This window comes from Suncus etruscus, chromosome 4, assembly GCF_024139225.1.
Source record: "Suncus etruscus isolate mSunEtr1 chromosome 4, mSunEtr1.pri.cur, whole genome shotgun sequence".
Classification (NCBI taxonomy): Eukaryota; Metazoa; Chordata; class Mammalia; order Eulipotyphla; family Soricidae; genus Suncus; species Suncus etruscus.
Genome location: NC_064851.1, coordinates 81,374,919 through 81,395,729, shown reverse-complemented (window position 1 = coordinate 81,395,729; position 20,811 = coordinate 81,374,919). Strand labels below are relative to the sequence as shown.

General features: G+C 42.5%; 1 protein-coding gene across 1 annotated transcript in view; it reads left to right on the top strand.

The window, feature by feature from the left end:
• TRAF3IP2 (TRAF3 interacting protein 2) overlaps positions 1-18,292 on the top strand; it is a 54,147-nt gene extending 35,855 nt beyond the window's left edge. The window contains exons 6-9 of the mRNA XM_049771179.1: positions 6,459-6,527; positions 7,627-7,743; positions 12,554-12,628; positions 17,735-18,292. Of these exons, the coding sequence (XP_049627136.1) occupies positions 6,459-6,527; positions 7,627-7,743; positions 12,554-12,628; positions 17,735-17,881 (408 nt within the window). The 3' untranslated portion in view covers positions 17,882-18,292. The remainder of the gene's footprint in view (positions 1-6,458; positions 6,528-7,626; positions 7,744-12,553; positions 12,629-17,734) is intronic.
• Positions 18,293-20,811: the final 2,519 nt, after the last annotated feature.

The window sequence follows — 20,811 nt, the reverse complement described above, 5'->3', positions numbered from 1 at the left end:
TTCTTCATTTTTCTCTGGGAACCTTTAGAGTGACCCTGAACACAAGTCTGTTCCCCAGAATGTTGTTCCTATCACCACTTGTGCAACTGGCCCAGAGCCAGGAGGCAGGCCTAACTCTGGCTACACTTTGGAACTTTTGTCCTTTGCATTCAGCACACCTGCTTGGATTATGCTTCCCATGATTCAGAAGCTGTCTGGTTTATAGGTCCCTCTGTCCTTCACTGGCTTGTGAGGGTGGAAAGAGGAGCCCTGTAGTCAGGTCTCCTACTGTGCACTGCTGCCACCCCGCAGATGGAGACAACGGTGACACATAAACAGGGAGCACCTGCTTATCTACTGCAGCTCTAAGGTGGCCAGAGCCCCTCTCTGCATATTGTGGAGTTCCTGTGCTGCTCAGGAAACATATACTCTCCAGTCTACCCAAAGGGCCTTGAAATGGTGAAGATTAATGTACCTAAGTTTTCCTTTAGGATAACTAAAATATCTCAAGAGGCAAGTAATATCTTTAATCACTTTTCTGGACCGGATCAATGGTAACAGAGGGTATGGTTCTTGCCTTGCACATGGCCAACCAGAGTTTCAATTCCTGACATTTCCAAGCCTGCCCTAGGTGTGGCCCAAAGTGAAGAACAACAATAACAAAAACACCAAAACAATCTAAACCACTTTTTTTGTGTTTTGGCTTTAGGGCCATGTCCTATGGTGCTTGGGAGACTATGTGATAGTGGGGGTTGAACTGAGGCCTTCCACATGCAAAACATGAGCTCAGCCCTTTGAGTACACCCTTTGAGCTCCTCTTAGACCACATACCATCAAGACACCAAATCACTTCTTTCCCTCCCAGAGGGCCTCCTGGGAACATTAATGACCATGAATTTCAGAGGATAGTAATTTTTTTCCCAGAGAAATTCTATAAATAGAAATGTTGACAGATGATGAATTACATAGTAACTAAATTAGATACATTTAAATATAAATTGTAAAGATTTTTTAATCATTAACAGAAATATTTAAAATTATTTATTTATTCATTTTTTAAAAATTTTATTAAAACCATTATGAATTACAAATCCTTCATAGTTGAATTTCAGGCATAAAAGTGACAGCGAATTAGGGTCTTTTATCTTTTTTTAAAAGAGTATTTCTCAATTTGAAAAATATACAATTTATATGAGCCCATTTCATGACTCATATTGTCTATATCATATGATGTAGACAACAATTTTTCATCTCTGGAGTAAGAGCACTATGGGCGTCATGATGCAAAAACAAGTAACAAACTATGAGGCCAACATCAGAAAGGATCTCTTTAGTTACTTCCATATAAGCTTACTAGTGTGTACTTTCTGTTAGTAACTGGTCTGTAATCTTAATATTCAGAGTATGCCTATGCAGAATTTACCTCTACCCTTAACCCTTCTCACTAATGCTTGGTGTTAGGACCCCAGATCCCCATCCTGGATAGCTAAATTATTATAGTGATACATCAATAATCCTTAATGGAATAAAAAGATGAGTGGGTCATTTCAGAAGCATGTAAGAAAGAGATGCTTTAAGGCTGAAGCAATGGAGTTCAATGGAGTAAAGCACTTGCCTTGCTTGAGGCCAACCCAGATTAGATCCTTAGCATCTCATATGGTCCTTCAAACCCCACCAGCAGTGATCCCTGAGCACTGGATGGGTGTGGTCCAAAAACGAACAAAACTAAAAGACTCTTTTCTGAGTTGCCAGGAATTCCACAGGGATAATACGGAATCAGTAACAGTAAAGGACTGGTCACCACCCTCAGGTCTAAAAGTAGCAAGGGAATGGCCATTGCAACCTGATAGACCTGCCTTAATTGCTGAGAGCTGCCATCAAGGACCATTGACAGGGAACTTCAAGCATCAGCACGCCTCCCCTCACTGTCCTAGAGGCTAAAAATCAAGATCAAGGTTTCAGCAGAGCTGGTTTTATTCTGAGATCTCATGCTCTGAGGTCAGTATGCTTTCTGACCATTTGACATATCCTAAACTCCTCTTAAAAGGCCAGGGTTTCAGTCTTCTTGACTTCAGGCTTATGCATTTCAGTGTCACCCTTTGGCTTTGGTGTTGTTTGGGCTTGTATTTGTTTCAGGGAGTTGCTTACTTTGGGGGGATTTGGTTGTATTTGTTTTGTTTTGGGGACCACACTGGGTTGTGCTCAGGAAACCATATAGGGTGTCAAGTCAATCGCATGAAGGCAAGCTCACCTTACCCACTGTACATCTCTCTGACACTTTGCTTTTTTTTTTTTAATTATTTTATTTAAACACCATGGCTTCAAGGTTGTTCACAATAATTTTTTTTCACAATTGCAAAATTGTTCACAATTAAATTTCAGTCTTACAATGTATAACACACTTCACCAGTACACATTTCCCACCACCAATTGTTCCTAGTTTCCTTTCCCTCTCCCCTGTCTATTTCTCCTCCCATCCCTCCCTCTCTTTTCCTCTCTCTCCCTCCATCCACTTTCTTCTAATTTTTTTCTTTTAGCACTGATTTGCAATATTGTTGCTAAAGATAAATCCTGCATATCTTTTACCTCCTTGCAGCACCCAGTTCTTGTCCAGAGTGATCATTTCCAACTATCATTGTCATAGTAGTTCCTTCTCTGCCCAAGACTGCACTCATAATATTTGTGGCAAGCTTCTTGCAGGGGACTGGCCCTCCTGGTCCTCACACTCTATTGTCTCTTGATACTATATAATTTATTTATTTGTTTGTTTTTGGGTCACACCCGGCAACGCTCAGGTGTTACTCCTGGCTCTGCACACAGAAATCGTCCTTGGCATTTGGGAATTGAACTACCATGCTGGGAATTGAACTACCATCCCTCCTGGGTTGGCCACATGCAAGGCAAATGCCTTACTGCTGTCCTATCTCTTCGGCCCCTATATTTTTTATATCGCACAAATGAGTGTGATCATTCTGTGTCTATCCCTCTTTTTCTGACTCAATTTGCTCAGCATAATACTATCCATATTCGTTCCCGTATAAAAAATTTCATGACTTCATTTTTCCTAACAGCTGCATAGTATTCCATTGTGTATATGTACTATAATTTTCTTATCCACTCATCTGTTCTTGGGCACTTGGGTCGTTTCTAGATTCCGGTTCTTGTGAATAGTGCTGCAATGAAAATAAGAAGCAGAGGGCTTTTCTGCATTATGTTTTTGGGCTCCTCAGACGTGGTATTAGTGGATCATATGGATGTTCAATTTTTAGGTTTTTTTTTAGAAACATTCATATAATTTTCCAAAAAGGCTGCACCAGTTAACATTTCCAGCAGCAGTGATTGAGAGTCTCTTTCTCCCCACATCCATGCCAGCACTAATTGTTCTTGTTCTTTGTGATGTGTGCCAGTCTCTGTGGCATGAAATGGTACCTCATTGTTGTTTTGATTTGCATCCCCCTGATGGATTAATGAAATAGAGCATTTTTTCTTATGCCTTTAGCCATCGTGTTTCTTCTTTGAGAAGATATAGCCCTTATCAGATGGATATTCTCCCACTCTGTGGGGCAGTCTTTGTATCTAGTCACCAATTTCCGTTGAGGTGCAGAACTTCTTAGGTTTAAAGTAGTCCCATTTTGTTTATTTTTGCTTCCACTTGCTTGCTCAGTGGTGTTTTATCCTTGAAGATGCCTTTAGCTTCAATGTCGTAGAGTGTTCTGCCTACATTTTCCTTTATGTACCTTATGGTTTCAGGTCTAAGATCAAGGTCTTTAATTCATTTTGATTCGACTTTTTGGTCATTTACTTTTTATTTTTGAACCACACATGTTAGTGATCAGAGAGGGCACTCCCAGTGGTCCTTAGGGGAACAGGCAGTGCTGGGAACCAAACCCAAGTCTGCCACATGCAAAGTGTGTGGTCTGGCCCTTTGAGTTCTCTCCCCTCCCCATCAGACATTTTAAAACAGAACTCACCAAGCTAAAAAAAAAAAAAAAAAAAAAAAAAAAGGTACTCCATTTTTTATGTTCCCTTAGTAAAGCAATATTTTGAAAACTTGGATTATATACTGTATACCTATGACAATGTGGCATATACAAGCCATGATTTTCATTGAAGAGGTAAGGCAGACCTTAAGAGACATTTAGTAAATAACAGGATGTTATAATAGTGTACTACTTGTCTAGAACTATTAACTCGAGTGCTGGCTGCACTTTGCACCTTTGTCCTTTTGCACTCAAAATGCCTGCATGGGTTGTGCTTCCCATGATATCAGAAGCCTTTCTGCTTTGCATAACCCTCTGTCCTGCACTGACTTGTAAAGATGGAAGGAGAAGCCCAGCTCTCAGGGATCCTCCTTGACAAAATTAGGTGAGGTAGATTTAGTGCTGGTGTGTGGGATCAAATCAAAGTGGATCGGGGATTTGTAGCAGTGCTATTAGGGCCTAACACAGAGCTTCTTAAGCTTTTCCCTTGTTACCCAAAATCCCTTGTTACCCAACAAATTTTTATGTGATCATAAGTTTTATAAAGGTATATAAAAGAGGTATACAAAGAAAACATTTTCTTATAATAAGTCATAAAGAAATGTATTTTAAAACGAATATTTTGTTACACTACATATTGCCCCTCCCACCCCCACATACCCAGAGGGTCATAAGCTTTGTTTAAGAAGCAAGATGTTGGGGCCGGAGTGGTGGCACAAGCCGTAAGGCATCTGCCTTGCCCCTGCTAGCCTAGGACAGCTGCAGTTCGATTCCCCGGTGTCTCATATGGTCCCCCAAGCCAGGTGCGATTTCTGAGCACATAGCCAGGAGCATCACCGGGTGTGGCAAAGAAAGAAAGAAAGAAGGAAAGAGAGAGAGAAAGAAAGAAAGAAAAAAGAAAGAAAGAAAGAAAGAAAGAAAGAAAAAGAAAGAAAGAAAGAAGTGAAAGAAAGAAAGAAAGAAAGAGGAGAAAGAAAGAACGAAAGAATAGAAAGAAAGAAAGAAGGAAGGAAAGAGAGAGAGAAAGAAAGAAAGAAAAAAGAAAGAAAGAAAGAAAGAAAGAAAGAAAAAGAAAGAAAGAAAGAAGTGAAAGAAAGAAAGAAAGAAAGAAAGAAAGAAAGAAAGAAAGAAAGAAAGAAAGAAAGAAAGAAAGAAAGAAAGAAAGAAAGAAAGAAAGAAAGAAAGAAAGAAAGAAAGAAAGAAAGAAAGAAAGAAAGATGTTAGACAGGAGAAATGTTGGGCAGGTAAGGTGCTTGTCTTATGTGTATCCCTTATGATCCCTGGAACACCACCAGGAGTAATTTCTGAGTGCAGATCCAGAAGTAACCCCTATGCATCATTTGGTAGGGCCCCCAAAACAAAACAAACAAAAAAAGAAGTGAGGTGCTAGTGGACTTTAATGTAGGAAGTAAAGCAGTCACTTCGTGGAGAAAGGAAGGTAAGGCTAGAAGGTGGGCTAGCATGGGAAGCTTGATGAAAGGCTAGAACTTGGCTTCTCAGATCATTAATTTGGGAGCAATGTTGGCTGAATCAAATGGTTTCAGCTCAGGGATAGTCTTCCAGAGTCACCATCCTACGGTATGACTCTTCCAACCAAGAGCACACATATGCATATACTCAGAGTCACCATCCAGCAGTATAATCTCTTTCCAATCAAGAGCACAGCACATATACATAACATACGTAATATTCCTCTACACATACATGTTTACACATGCACAGAACATGCAACCACGTACACCTGCACACACAATTGCACACATATTCACATGCATACTCTCTGGCTGCAGGACAGACCTAAGCTTGAGAAAAACCTTTTTCTTTAGTCTTCTGTAGAAAATCATGGTTTTTCTCCCCTTTGAATATTCCTTCAAAGACTTGATATTTAATATCAAGCCCAAGAGTTCTTTGTAAACGTTTTCACCACCATTTCAATCATTATTTTTCCCGTCTACTCCTTGGTTTGGTTCCAAATTTCATACACTCCTTTTAAATGTATGGATTGAAACCGAACCTAATACCATAATAATGACCTGGCTAATGCAAGTGAAACACAATTGTCTCTCAGTATACTTGCATGCTACGCATCCATTAAAAAGTTCCAGGATTATGTTTGCCTTTCCAATTACAGATATCTGTATAGATCCATATGGCATGTAGGTTGCTGGCTAGTTTCCAACTTGGTGGTCTACCCTATCCCTCAGATTTTTTTTAATCTCTCAAATTTCTAAAGTATGATTATCATATAGCTCCAAACTCACTTTGATGTGTACCATTCTATCCTAATTATGGATAATAGATAATTAAATGCCTACGGAGGTTGCAATAGGGAGCATTTTAGGAAAGTTATGTTTTATTTTCTCTCACTTTGGAACTTCTCTCTACAGAAACCATTAGTAATTTTTCCTACTTTTAATGCATATTATCTCATGTACTTTCTGATGCTCTGCATTGAGAGAAATCTCATAAAGATCCACCTCTCACATCTTTTTCCTGTAGATTGACATCTTTGAGGATAGGATTCGAGGCATTGATATCATTAAGTGGATGGAACGCTACCTCAGGGATGTAAGTACATTCTAAAATTCCAAGCTTTTTTGTTGAGAAAGACAATTAGCTTATGATGTTATTTTCTTAAAGAAGCCCTGGCATCATCTGCTAGTCTAAAGCTATGAAAATCCCAACAAAGCCTCTGTTGTTGGCAGCTGTGTAAAGACTTGGAAAGGAAGGATAGGGTCGCCCTCCTGGACACGCACAGGCAGGAAATAACAGTCAAACCAGATACAGGTGGTTGATAACAATCAGAGCAAACAAATTTTTTGACTAGAAAAAGAAAAGAGGAAATGATGGCGGGGAGTGGGGAAGGAGTGGCAGATTTCAATTCAATTCATTTGGAGGCCACCCCAAGTGTGGAAGGCTCAAGCTCAAGAGGTTTCCTGGGGGTAGCCTTTAAGGCTGTGGCACACTCTACCTAGACACCACTCTCTCCCCCCTTGACTTGTTTTCTGCTGACAGAATCAATACCGGCCACTGGGACCCTGTGCTTTAACAAGATAGGAATTGATTGCAGCCACCGTGTCCGTCATGGCCACGCTGAGGCTTCTTTCTGAGGGAGCGGAAGGAGCAGTAGGGGACAGTGTCTCAGCAGGTTGGAATTGTGTAGCTTTTCTTTTGTCTGCAGCCTAAAGCTTGCTTTGTGCTGTAGGATCTGCTGTCCCTGACGGTGCTCAGGCATGCGCAAGCTCGAGGCTGGGGGCAGCAGAGTGCAGTGCTGACAGCTTGGAGCCAGAGGAGGGAGGGAGGGAGGGAGGACGGCAGGAGAGGACTCGGCACTGGTGCTGCAAAGCCTTTTAGCTGAGTGATTCTGGCTTTCCCTCCATGTTTATTAGTAGTGGTTGTAAGAAAATGGGCAAACCACATCCACTTAGAAGTGGTTCTCCAGGCGCCATTTGTTCTGTTTGGAAGGGAGACAGGGCAGAAAGGAAGACAGATAGGAGCTGCCTGCATTAGAGAGTGGCGTGGGGTGCTTGCCTTTCCCTTTCCTGGGCTCTGGGTGCTAGAACAGTGAAGGCAAACCAGTGACCTGTTGGCCCTTTTCCAAGCAGCCTTGCCCAAACAAATCCCACTTCACCCTCCCTTCAACATGCTTTCTCCATCTCTTTCACAGAAGACAGTGATGATAATAGTAGCAATCAGCCCCAAATACAAACAGGATGTGGAAGGCACAGAGTCGCTACTGGACGAGGATGAGCATGGCTTACATACCAAGTACATTCATCGCATGGTGAGTGGTGAGAGCACTCCAAAGCCCCTTGGAAATGGGTCTTTTCTCCTGTGAAGCTACTTTTTTTTTAAATTAAAGACTAGAAGGCAGCAGGATGAGGGGGTGGAGAAGATGGGGTGCTGCTTCTGGCTCCAGCTACTAGAGGTCTTGGGCAAATAACTCTGAGACTCAGTGTTCTTCTCAGCAACCAAGAGAGACTCATCTGTGATCTCTGAGGCAAAGACTCTGGGAAGCAGTGCTTGACTATCTCTGCGGCTTATTCAGCAACAGAAGTAAAGTCCTAGGAGCTGCTAAGGAGAATGTCTTCCTGCTTCTGTGTGATTTCTGTCCCTGCCTTTGCAGAGAGGCAGGTAGCACAGAACAGGACATAGGTTATTGTGCTCCACCATCCTGATTCAAATGTAGCTTTCTCATATGGATGGATAACAGTGAACCAATTGCTCTAACCGTTTTTGTGACTCTGTGCTCAATGTTCATCCAATGGCTATCTAATACTCAGAGCACTGTGAGGAGGATTCAATAAAATTGTATCTGTAAAGTGTCTGCACATATCAGGTGTTCAATCCAAGGATGGATGAGCACTGCCATGCCCAAACTCTCCAGAGCCTGGCCTGACTCAAACCAAAAGGGATATTTGTAAGAAATTAGACACATTCTGACGGAAAATGACTGAAAATATCATTGCACTATGGAACCGGCTATTTCATAGTCTAGCAATCTCCTGTGATTGTCAAGATTCTGTGGCAATGATCCTGTTTGATTAAGATACAAAACTAAGCCTTGTGACTGCCAGAGTCTCATGAGGAATCCCAAATGGGTGCCCAGATAGCCTGAAGGTGGGGGGTTTTATGAGCCTCTCAACCCACATCACCAGTACCTCTGAAGCTTGTTTAATTGGTGAGGAGTCTGAGATTTAAATGAGCTTGAAAAATCACTGGCCCAGAACAGTAAGCTCCACATTCAGTGAAGATGCCTAGAAGGGCCATAAAGAATCACTGAGTGAGACAAGAAGCTAAGGCAAGAAACAGAAGAGACCCAGACAAAATAACTAAATAGCTTAAGGCAGAAGGCAGGCAGGCAGGCAGGCAAAGGGCATTTGCCTCAGGAGAGGTCAATTAGGTACTGTCCTTCAGTATCAGAACATAGAAAGAAGACAGAGTGGAAGGGTAGGTCTTCTCTATTACCGTATCTGTCTTTTTTTTCTTCCAAACACCATCACTTAGCTGAGTACAGAACTAACCAAAAATAAAGGCCAAAGCCAGATGGTAAAGTATAGGAGCAAGTCTAAGGAATTGTTGGTGTCTCTCCCTATTGTTCTAGTCTATCTGATCAGCAAAACCCAGAAATGGTGCATTAAGGCCAGAGAGATAGAAAAGACATTTAGACATTTGCCTTGCACATGTCTGATACATGATTAATCCTTCAGATCACATATGGTCCCCTGAACATCACCAGGTATGAATCCTGAGTCCAGAGCCAGGAATAAGGCTAGAACACCACAGATGTGGCCCAAAAACCAGAAGAATGGGAAGATTGGAGAGAAGAGGGACAAAAGAGGAGAGGAGAGGAGAGGAGAGGAGAGGAGAGGAGAGGAGAGGAGAGGAGAGGAGAGGAGAGGAGAGGAGAGGAGAGGAGAGGAGAGGAGGAAGGTGTAAAAGAGGAGGTAGAGGGGAAGTAAGAAGAGGGAGAAGGGGGAGAGAGGAGAGAAAAAAGGGGAGAGGGAGCAGGAGAGGGGAAGAGAGATGCTCTTTCTGCCTGATACCACAGCACTCTGTGTCCTAGCTGTATCTCCAGAGAGCTGCCAGTCCCAAGAGCTGGCAGCTGTGTTTGGGAAGGGCTCCAGATCCCTGTCAGTTCCTAGAGAAACATGTCACTTGAGGTCGGTGTGGATCTGCACAGCCACCCTAGGGCCTAGTTTGAATTCAATAGTTTCTAAACCCAATTTCCTGGAGATAGCAATGTCTTAGACTTCCTCAGCCTTGAAGGGGTTGAAAGGACAGATAAGGAAGTACCTGCAGCCTACCTGGCTGACTTCCTAGTTCCTTCCAGGTAGCAGTCAATTCTAGGACAGAAAACCTAATCAGGTACCTAGGAATAACTGCATCATAGTAACTAACCAAAAAGCCAGTATCTGAAAATATGTGGAAAACAATAAAAACTGGAAATGAATGGCTGCTGGCAACCATCTTACTCCAGTAGACGAGCAAAATGTTAGAGTATGTAGTTTCCTGGAAATCAGAAACAAAATTTATTTCTCTCTGTTGACTTATAAATCATATGCCCTTCCTTACTTGGGTTTACTGGTTTGCTTGGTGCTTTTAGTTGTGCAGTCCTTGTGCTATTTAAAAATATGATTTTGCTGTTTTCGTCTGATTTTTTTTGTTTTGGGGGCCATACCTGGCAATGCTCAGGGCTGTCTTTGCTCTGCACTCAAGGATCATACTTGGCAGTTCTTGGGGCATCATGTGGGATAGCAGGGAATGAATCTGGGTCAAGCCTGTACAAGGCAAGCACATTACTTGCTATACTGCTATATTATCTTGCCAGTCCTTATGATTTTTAGGGAAAGATGATTTTGAGAAAACATCTTTTTTTTAAAACCTTCATTTAGTCACTATTATTACCAAGCTATTTATGATTAGGTTTTACGCACATAATCTTCCAACACCAATCCCTTCAGTAGTGTCCTTTCTCTTCCATCAATGCTTCCCATTTCTCTCCCACCATTAGCCTGTCTCTCTGAGAGACTCTTAAAAAAAAACCAAAAACAACTTTTAGGGTTAGAGAGATAGCACAGCAGTAGAGTGTTTTGCCTTGCACACAGATGGAATGTGGTTAGAATCCTGGTATCCTATATGGTCCCCCAAGCCTACCAGGAGCGATTTCTGAATGCAGAGCCAGGAGTAACCCCTGAGCACTGCCGAGTATGACCCAAAAACCAAAAACCAAAACCAAAACAAAACAAAACACTTTTAGTACTGTTAACATCTCCCTTCACCATTGTGACAATGTTCTCTTCCCTGTCCTATGCCTTCTCTTCAACCTCTGCGTGCTTCCTACTGAAACCCATTTGAGAAAACATCTTGTAGAGGATATTTATATGCTTTGATTATATGCGTGTTTGAGAATGTAAATATATAAGAATGTATATAGAGCCAAAGGGATAGATCAATGCACTAAACCATATATTGCATGCAGGAGACCAGGGCACTGCATGTCCCTAGCACATGACCCCTGAGCGCCACCAGGAGCCATCCTGTACACAGAGCACAGAGTATCCCCTGAGCATTGCCAAGTGTGGTCCCAAAAAACCATAAATGAATGTGTGTATAAGAACCAATCCAATTTCTAAGCATCACTAGATAAGGCAAAGTGCACTGCAGCCTTAAGCAGCACCCTCAGGCCCTTTCAGTGAATCATTAGGCCCAGTCCTGAGAACTGCTGAGAGTCACCTCCGAATTACCTCCCCTTCCTCCCTACACACACACTCCAGAAAACAGAATGAGAGTCTATTAGATGGCAATTTCAGTAACCAGGCTCCATTACCATCTTCTTTATTGTTCTGTTTTACGTTTGCAGATCTTGTGAAGACTTCTGTTTTAAAAGTGAATTGGAAGAAATCAGATGACTGAAATATTTTGCTGGCCTTGGGATTTAGAAATCTTGAACTTCCCTCATATTGTAAATCCTGGGTTTGAGAGAGTTCAATTTGTTTGGTTGGCTGATTATTTGTGGGGGGAAGTTATCTGCCAAACAAACCAGTGTCAAAACCGGGACCCTGGTGATTCTCGGATTCTCAGTCAACCAGGCTGGCTTTTACTGTTAGGGCCAGGGGATGCAGTGTTGGGCCAGAATTACCCAAGACACTCCTGAAGTGCTCAGGGGGGATGAAACTAATGGTGCTGGGGAGGGGGGCACAGTCTATATTGTACCAGTGATAAAACCAGGATCAGCTGTGTGCAAGGCATACACTCAACCCCTGAGTGTATCCCTTAGCTGCTTGGTAGCCCCTTAGCTGCTAAGTCTTTTAAGATAGCTGTACTATCCTTGAAAATTGGATCTAAAACTTGGTCTAGGTCGACCTCTCCTCCCTACATGCTATATTATGACCCCCAACAGTATCCAAGAGGTTCCCACCATAGTAATATCCTTTCTCCTGCTGCTCCTAATGAAGAACATGACCTTCCCCTCCCCTTCTCCCTGTCTAACCCATTTCTTTTGTTTTCATTTCCAATGGTATCTTCCTTGTCACTGGCTTGCACTGAGGGAGAAGTATGGCCCTGTTTGAGCCTCCAAATAATCTGTCCACACTGTGTTAGCTCTGCTTTCTGCATATGCACAGAACCACTGGCTTTATAAGGAAAAGGATTGTCTCTGTGCTGTTCTAGTAGACTAAATCCCTCCAAACTTCTAATTTGTAGCATGTGCTCATTTCCATTGCATAAATATCTTCCCTATGGCCAATTTCAAGCTACCAGCATGTAGTCACTGAACACAGAATTGGGAAGAGATGCACACAACTGACTTTTGTGAGCTGATGGGAGCCAGCTCAGTGTAACTTGGAAGGAATCCAAATCCTTGAAACCCGAAGTCTGCACAGAGCAGGGCTTTAATAGGCCTTCAATAAATGATTGATGAATGAGTGAGTGGCAGAGATGCATAACGGGGAGAGCTTAAAACTCTAAGTGTGTAGCATTCAAAGAAAAAAATCAGAACAGAAATACTGTGTAGGCTTGCCTGGTTGTGGATATGCAATTAACTCCTTCTCCTCACACCTGAAGTTAAACTGCAGGTTTTATTTTTATTGTAGATGCAGATTGAGTTCATTAAACAAGGAAGCATGAATTTCAGATTCATCCCTGTGCTCTTCCCAAATGCTAAGAAGGTAAGCAAACAAATCTCTCCAACTCCTAGTTTGGTGCCTTTGCTGACTGGGATTTTAACTGGAAATTTAAACTTTCTTCATTATCAATCCTTGGAGATCACTGTGTTGCCAACAAGATCAACATTGTGTCCTCGGCATTCAACAGGAAGCATTCAGCATGCACCAGGAAGGTTGTGAGGTGATATCTGATCGACCATCTCTGTCCTAATTGTCCATTACACACAAAGAAGTTTTTGTTTTAACTCATGAGCCAAAAAGAGACCAAAAACTGTTCATCTGATATTTCTTATCTCTATAACATAAAAGTCAAGATCTGCACAATTTTGCTGGTACAGTTTTGATGTGTTCTGTTGTACAGGGTTCAGCTTTCCATTCTGGAGAATACCAGAATTAAATCTTCAGTAATTGTAAACTCTGCAGCACAAGGTTCCTAAAAAAGGGTTTTGCCACAAGGCAAGCCAGCAGTTTTGGGGACTAGGGACAACTGAGGTCAAGTGCTAGGCTTGGCAAAGGAAAAGCAGTGGGTGGTAAACATTTGGAGAGTCAAACCACAGCATCCTGAGCTCTGAATCAGTCTCACCCTGGATATCTCTAGTGGTCAGGACTGCACTGAGACCACTGACCCTGAGGAGTGAGAGTCCACCTCCAATGATTTAGCTCTCAAACTACAGATAATCAGCCTATCCATGCTTATTATCCCCACTACAAGGTCTCCTTATTGGTGTCCCTGGATTCACATTGACCATGTACTAGCTCATCTCAGTGTTTCCATCAGAGAAGAATGTACAACTCTGACCTCTCTCCCCAGCTGAGAACTTTCATGGTGGTTTCCTCTCCAATTCCCATGAGATCATTTCCACCTTTCTTTGCAGGCCTAAGAGACCCTGTAAAGGAGGCATTGCCCACATATTCAGCCATCTTTCTTAGCCCTAACATAGAGGACTCCATGTCCTGGGCAGGCTGGAAATGCTTAGCACCCACACCATATACTTTTGTGTTGTGCATTTGTACTTCCTGTACATTCTGCTTTGTAGTATACTTCCCTGACGCATCAGTCTGCTGAACCCCTGCTTTTCCCCATCATCATCTACTCCCTCTAGCTGCTCTCAATCTTTCTTGTATCAAAATTTTTCATTGTCCCTATCTTCAGAACTCTTAATTATAATACCTTTAGTCAGAGTAATAATTGAATAGAATTACTGGAGCAAGGTGATAGAAAAAGCAGCCCAATTGTTTACTTGGTCTTGTGAATGTTTTTAAATGTCTTCAAATTCCTTTTTGCATGTGATTGGGTCATACATTGACCTTGACACATCATTTTGTTTTTTATTTGTTTGTTTTTGTTTTGGGGCCATATCTGCTGACACTCAGGTCATACTCCTGGCTATGCGCTCAGAAATCGCTCCTGGCGTGGGGGACTATATGGGATGCCAGAGGATCGAATCAGTCTGTCCTAGGCTAGTGTGTGCAAAGCAGATGTCTTATCATTTGTGCTACTGCTCTGGCCCTGGAAAAATGCTTTTTTTTTACATTTGGCCTCCATCATAAGGCTACGGCTTCCTTCTGGCAAGTAACTAGTGTCTCGCCAGTCCCAATATGATTCTTGACATAGTGCATTAGTCACTTCTTTTTTTGGGGGGGGGGGTTTAAAATTTTTTTATTTATTTATTTTGTTTTTTAATTTTTATTGTGACCAAAGTGCATTATAAATCTTTCACTGCATCATTTATGGTACATAGTGACAATGAATGAGGGGCATTCCCACCACCAGTGCTGTCCTTCCTTCGCCCCTGTTCTCAGTATGCATCCCATGTCTCCCTCCTCTACCCCCCAGTATGCTAGTGCAACTGGTCTCCACTTTATAGCTTGTTGTAGATTGAGCATCTATTCCACCATCATTGGAGATAAAAAGGATAAGAAAAAGGGGAGAAAAAGATTTGGTGATAACTACCAAAAAAAGAAAGAAGAGAGAGAGAGAAAAAAGAAAAGAAAAATGGAAGAAAAAAGAAAAAAAATGGACCCGGCAAAAAAAAAAATCTCTAAATAATAACCACACGAGTGAAAAAGAATGAGAAAAGTGGAAGAAAAAAGAGGAGAATAAAGTCAAAAACTAACAAATCAAAACAAAACAAGAAAAAGTATGGGTGCTGGAGTGGTAGGGTTTGGCATTCTACCCCACTTTTTTTTCCATAGGTACAGTAAGCATTGGGAAAGAAAGGGAATTCCCATGGCCTAAGAGATTCAGGGTTTCTCCATCCTTGAAGCATACCATCATGGGATCAACCCCTGGCTCTATATATACTCATTACCCCATCCCAAAGGCTTTTTTGTGATGCCAGGAAAGTTTCCTCTCGGTTATGTGTGAGAAAATCAAGCCACTGTAGCTAGCAATCTTGGTATTTGCGCAGGTTATAGGTCAGGGTCTAGGATAGAGTCTCTAGGTTCTAGAGAGGTTCCTATCCATCGTTGTTGTGGTGTTCAGTCTTCTGTAACACTTGCTCCCTGTTTTCGTTCAGTCCCTAAGTCGAAGCCTATGATATTATGGATCCAAAGGTTCTGCTCAGTCTCTTTGTCCAAGTTAGACCTCTGCAATAAGACATCTTGTTGTTGTTGTTTTTATGTGTCCTGGACTACAGGCTAGGGTAGGGTTTTCCTTATTAGTCCCAAGGTAGGCTCTGTTCAGTCACAGTTGTCAAAGTCAGTTTTCTGTTGTTGGTGCTCTTATTTTTCACAGTTCAAAGGACGATAATAGCTCTTCTGATTTCCATTTAGTGTTAGGTGATGTGATAGGACAGCCTGGTCTTAGGTCAAGTTTTCCTTTCCTCGTTGTCATATCAAAACTGGCACAAGTTGGTTCCAGCGTAGTGTAATAAATCTCCCAATGGAGCTTAGTTCCTGGTGGCATTGCCTGGAGCTGTATCATTTCTACCAGTTACCAAACCTGGCCCTGAAAACCAGTTTGGCATGGGGGGGATCTCGGTCTCCTGGACTAAGTGGTCAGCCCAGATGGCCATAGGCCAGCTGTCTGCCCAGATTCCCAGCCGTACCCGTAGGAGAGGAGCAGTAATCCTGGCATGTGGGATCATCTGGGTCCAGCTGCAGCCTCCCTCTCCAGTATGAAAAAGCATGGGGGAGGAGTTTGCCTCCTCCCCATCCCCCCAGAGCTCAGATGCCAGACCTGGCCTTGAAAGCCAGCTTGGCGTGGGGGGCTCTCGGTCTCCAGGACTAATTGGTCAGTTTTGGAAGCCTTTTGCCAGCTGTCTGTCCAGATTCCCAGCCATGCCAGTAGAAGAGGAGCAGTTATCCTGGCATGTGGGATCTTCTGGGTCCAGCTGCAACCTTCCTCTCCAGTTTGAAAAAGCATGGGATTGGAGTTTTCCCCCTCCCCCTCCCCCAAAGCCCAGTTGCCAAACCTGGCCCTGAAGACCAGTTTGGCTTGGGGGATCTCGGTCTCCTGGACTAAGTGGTCAGTCCAGAAGGCCATTGACCAGCTGTCTGCCCAGATTCCCAGCCATACCCGTAGGAGAAGAGCAGGAATCCTGGCATGTGGGATCATCTGGGTCCAGCTACAGCCTCCCTCTCCAGTATGAAAAAGCATCCCCCCCAGAGCTCAGATGACAGACCTGGCCTTGAAAGCCAGCTTGGCGTGAGGGGCTCACGGTCTCCAGGACTAACTGGTCAGTCCTGGAGGCCTTTGGCCAGCTGTCTGTCCAGATTCCCGCCATGTCAGTAAAAGAGGAGCAGTAATCCTGGCATGTGGGATCGTCTGGGTCCAGCTGTAGCCTCCTTCTCCAGTATCGCATTGGTCACTTCTAAGTGCACCTGCAAGTCCTAAATTAGTTCCAACTTTAAAGAGAGCATACAAGGCCTCTCTGACATACCTCTGCATGTCTGCACTCTCTCCTCACTCTTCTCTAGTCCCACTAACCTTGTTTATCTTTGAACAGGCTAGAGACTTTTGTATTGACTCTTCCTTCTGGCAGGGCCCAGACCTTCAAAGGCTCCCTCCTGGGGCTGACTCAATAGTATAGTGGGGGGGGGGTGTTCGCTTTTCACACTGCTGATAAAGGTTTGAACCCCATCATTCAGGTATGTGACCTAAGCATTGCCAGAAGTAGTTCCTGTGTATAGAGCCAGGAGTAATCCCTGTGCATCACCAAGATGGCCCCAAATCAAAAAATTAAAAAAAATTCCTCCCGTCATTCTTTTTAAGTTTTGGTTCATTTCCTCAGGAAGACCTTTCCTAAACATTTTATTTAAAATCTTTAAACCCAGGAGAGGGAGAGGTGAAAAGGGTGGACTAGGGAGCAGAGTGATAGTGGTAGAACTTTGGAGAGATAAAGTAGTGATATGTATATACACAGAGAGAGGTATGGAACTACTCCAGAGGTTTTGTAGTAGTATAAATCAAAGATAAAGCAATCCAATTTAATTTAAAAAACGTTTAATCTTGCCAACCTTCCATCTCTGCCCCAGCACTCCCTCTCCTCTTCCTGTTTTGCTTTTCTCTATAACACGAATCATGAAACACACATTTTTACATATTCAGTATCTGCCCTTTCCCTGCCAGAATGTCCAGTCCATGGGGGAAGTCTGAAGCTATCACTGCCTGCATCCTCCACTCACAGCTTCTGCCTTCGCCTGATCACTGAAATCTCCAGGGCTCTGACCCTCCCCCAACCCTCATCCCCACCAACCAGACCTGTGGCTGGAATGAGAGGATAATGAATTAGATTAAGCCCAGAGCCTTGGCATGCCTCTTCCAAAGCCACAAGGGGATTTGCATCCCGCTGCATGACCTCGGTCATCCCCCTTTCATGTGAGGGCGCTGAAAAGCATGTTGAAATGAAAAGGGCAGGTAGCCTGGGAGACTGACAGAGAATGCCCTGCACATGTGGGTCCCATAATAAGCTACACAGCCTACACCCAAAGCCAAGAGCTCTCTCTATGGCTTTTTTTCCAAAAGCAAACGTAGCCCAGATCCCTGAGTAGCTCAGTAAGGAACTCCCATAAAGGGAAAAGCCAGAGAAATTGGGGAGCCAAGCTGGGATCTGGATTCCAGGTGTTTCTCTAACAGCTTCGCTCTTGTCACTCTCCCTCCCACAGGAGCATGTGCCCACCTGGCTGCAAAACACTCACATTTACAGCTGGCCCAAGAATAAGAAAAACATCCTGCTGCGGCTGCTCAGAGAGGAGGAATATGTGGCGCCTCCCCGGGGCCCTCTGCCCACCCTCCAAGTGGTTCCCTTGTGACCCAGCAGCCTGGCTCACTGGAGCCTACTGTTGACACCGTGGGGAGCTGTTCTGACAAACGTCTTCTCACAGAGGCTCGCTGGCAGCACTCACTGCTGCTGCTTCTCTGGGTCTTCCTGGGGAACCTCTGACCCCAGAAAACTGCCTGAAGAGGACGCTTCCTCCTGCATCCTGACAGTCTGGCTCAGAAACAGGAGGACTTTCTGCTTTCCCTCCTGAAAATCCACTGCATGTCTTTCTAGTCTGAGGTGCTCGTTTCTGGCCCTTCGGTGTTTTGCAAGTAGATAATATGAGTAACATTGCAACAGACATAAATGACCACACTCTCCCTCACCTCCTTTATGAGTTAGTCAAATGTGTCCCCAAACTGACTCATGTACAAATAATAAAATGTTGTTTTGTAAGACTGTATTTCACTTATCTCAAATGAGATAGATAATAATTTATAATATGGGCAGCTGCTTTCAGGAACAGTCAAAACCTCTAGATAAATGAAATAGCTTAGCTAAGCTGTTTTCAAGGATTAAAGAAGATAAACAGTCCCTTTTAACATCAACTTGAAAACTTTATTCTTGCAGCAGAACTTTCTCACAAAACAACTTTGTACAACTCTCAACCATGATGCCAATAGAATCTCCATGGAGTCACCGAGATTGGTAAAATCTATGTGCAGTGTAAAGGGACAAGAGCTATATTGTGGTTTGAAAGGTCTGTGTTCTAGTCTTGGTTCTACCACTAACTAGTTGTTTGATCTTAAACAATTTTTTATTTCAGAGGCTTGTTTGTAAAGTTAATTGAGAAATATATCTGTAATGATCCAAGGAGATTTAAAGTCTAAGACCAAAATTCTAAATACTCTTTTGAGGAATGACTGGATTTTCACTATTTTATTTTCTTGGAGATAAAAATAACATTTTCTTTTATTTTTCTTTATTTCTTTATTTTTTTTAATAGAGGAAAGGGATAATTATGTAATGAGTCCTAGCCACAAGGTAAGTGTAAGCCCTTATTTTGTAGTGGGCAAAAGCACTGACACATATAGAGAGGAGCTTTTCACAAAATAATCACACCTTGAGGCTGACACATTTGGATTTGGGGGGACTGTGATGCAGTTTACTAATGCTTTTTTTATTTAAAAAATTACTTTATTTATGGGTCAGATCGATAGCACAGAGGTAGGGCATTTGCCTTGCACGAGGCTGACCCAGGACGGACCTGGGTTTGATCCCCAGAGTCCCATAAGTTCCCCAGGCCAGGCGCGATTTCTGAGCACATATCTAGGAGTAACCCATGAGCGTCATCGGGTGAGGGTCAAAAATAAAGACAAAAAAATCACTTTATTTACTTTAAATTTACTTTATTTAAACACTGTGGTTTACAAGGTTGTTCATAATACAACAGGGTTATTTTATACCCACAGAAAGTAACATTTTCTTAACAAGAATTTTTTCTTTTAAAGTAGCTTCAACAATGTCCTCACATTAATCATTTTGAAATACATTTACCTTTCTTATGTAACATCAAAGATGCACACATGTGTAATATCTATCATTTACATAAACTATAAAGAAAGGTAAGGTGACTTTAATTATGACACAGGTATGTAAGCCTGTATGAAGACTTTTGGGAGTGAAAGTCCTGCCTTCCTCATCTATCTACTTCACCTCTTAAACGAGGTTCAACTGTCCTATATTCAACCCTTATTATTACAATAAGGAAGACAAATAAATCAATTAAAAAAATAAGAAACTTTGCTAGTGAAACTCAAAGAGCATTAATTTACCTCATTAGCTAGACATCTGTTTATAAGGTTATTTTTAAAACATGAAGAGGGAGAGCTAGTATAGCTTAAGAATTTCTTTGTAATAAATACTCTAACAAATACTTATAGTTTCTTAGCATTTGAGACCTGATAGAACTTTTTTTTTTTGTTTGTTTTGTTTTGTTTTGTTTTTGGGCCACACCCGGCGGTGCTCAGGGGTTACTCCTGGCTATCTGCTCAGAAATAGCTCCTGGCAGGCACGGGGGACCATATGGGACACCGGGATTCAAACCAACTACCTTTGGTCCTTGATTGGCTGCTTGCAAGGCAAACACCGCTGTGCTATCTCTCCGGGCCCCTTGATAGAACTTCTTAATTATCTTGAAATGTCTAGAAAATAGGGACCGAGTGATAGCAGAGCAGGTAGGGCATTTGCTTTGCACAGGACAACCTGGGTTTAATCCCCAGCATTCCATATGTTCCCACAAGCCTACCAAGAGTGATTTCTGATTTTGGGTGTGGCCCCAAAACAAAAACAAAATGTCTAGAAAATATGTCCAACGCTAACTTCAAGTCTTTTCTTATTATATTTTGAAGGTTACACCATCAGTATAGGTTTACATATACAATTGTAGAGAAAAAAAGATCAGTGAGTATGACCCTGGAAATGTTTCTAATCTGGTAGGTTTGGATAATGGATATTATTACCTGGTCCTCCCTGCAGAGAACAGTCCTGAGCTCCCAAACATTATTCCTCAATCACATAGGATGGAAGGTTCCTAGGATTCTACAAATAGTCATTAGAGTGTTACAGGTGGTAGCAGTGGTAGCAAAATTAACTAATTAATAAAACAAAAACAAAAAGTACACACACACACACACACACACACACACACACAAATACCTGGGCAAGTGATAAAAGTTTGACCCCGAAGTTTCTGTGAAATCTGATGACTATGAACATTATAAGAATTTTAGCAACTATTTTGAAGGCCCTGACAAGTGAGATTAACATGTGGTTTATTTAGAAGTTATCCTGGTCCTATTGCACTCATATGCAAATAATTAGAGGAGGAAAGAAGGATAGGATGACTCAGTAAAAATAACCAGCAGGCCTCACAGCTTTCTTTAAACCTAAATTGGTTTGGTGGAGGTAAAGCAAGCAGAA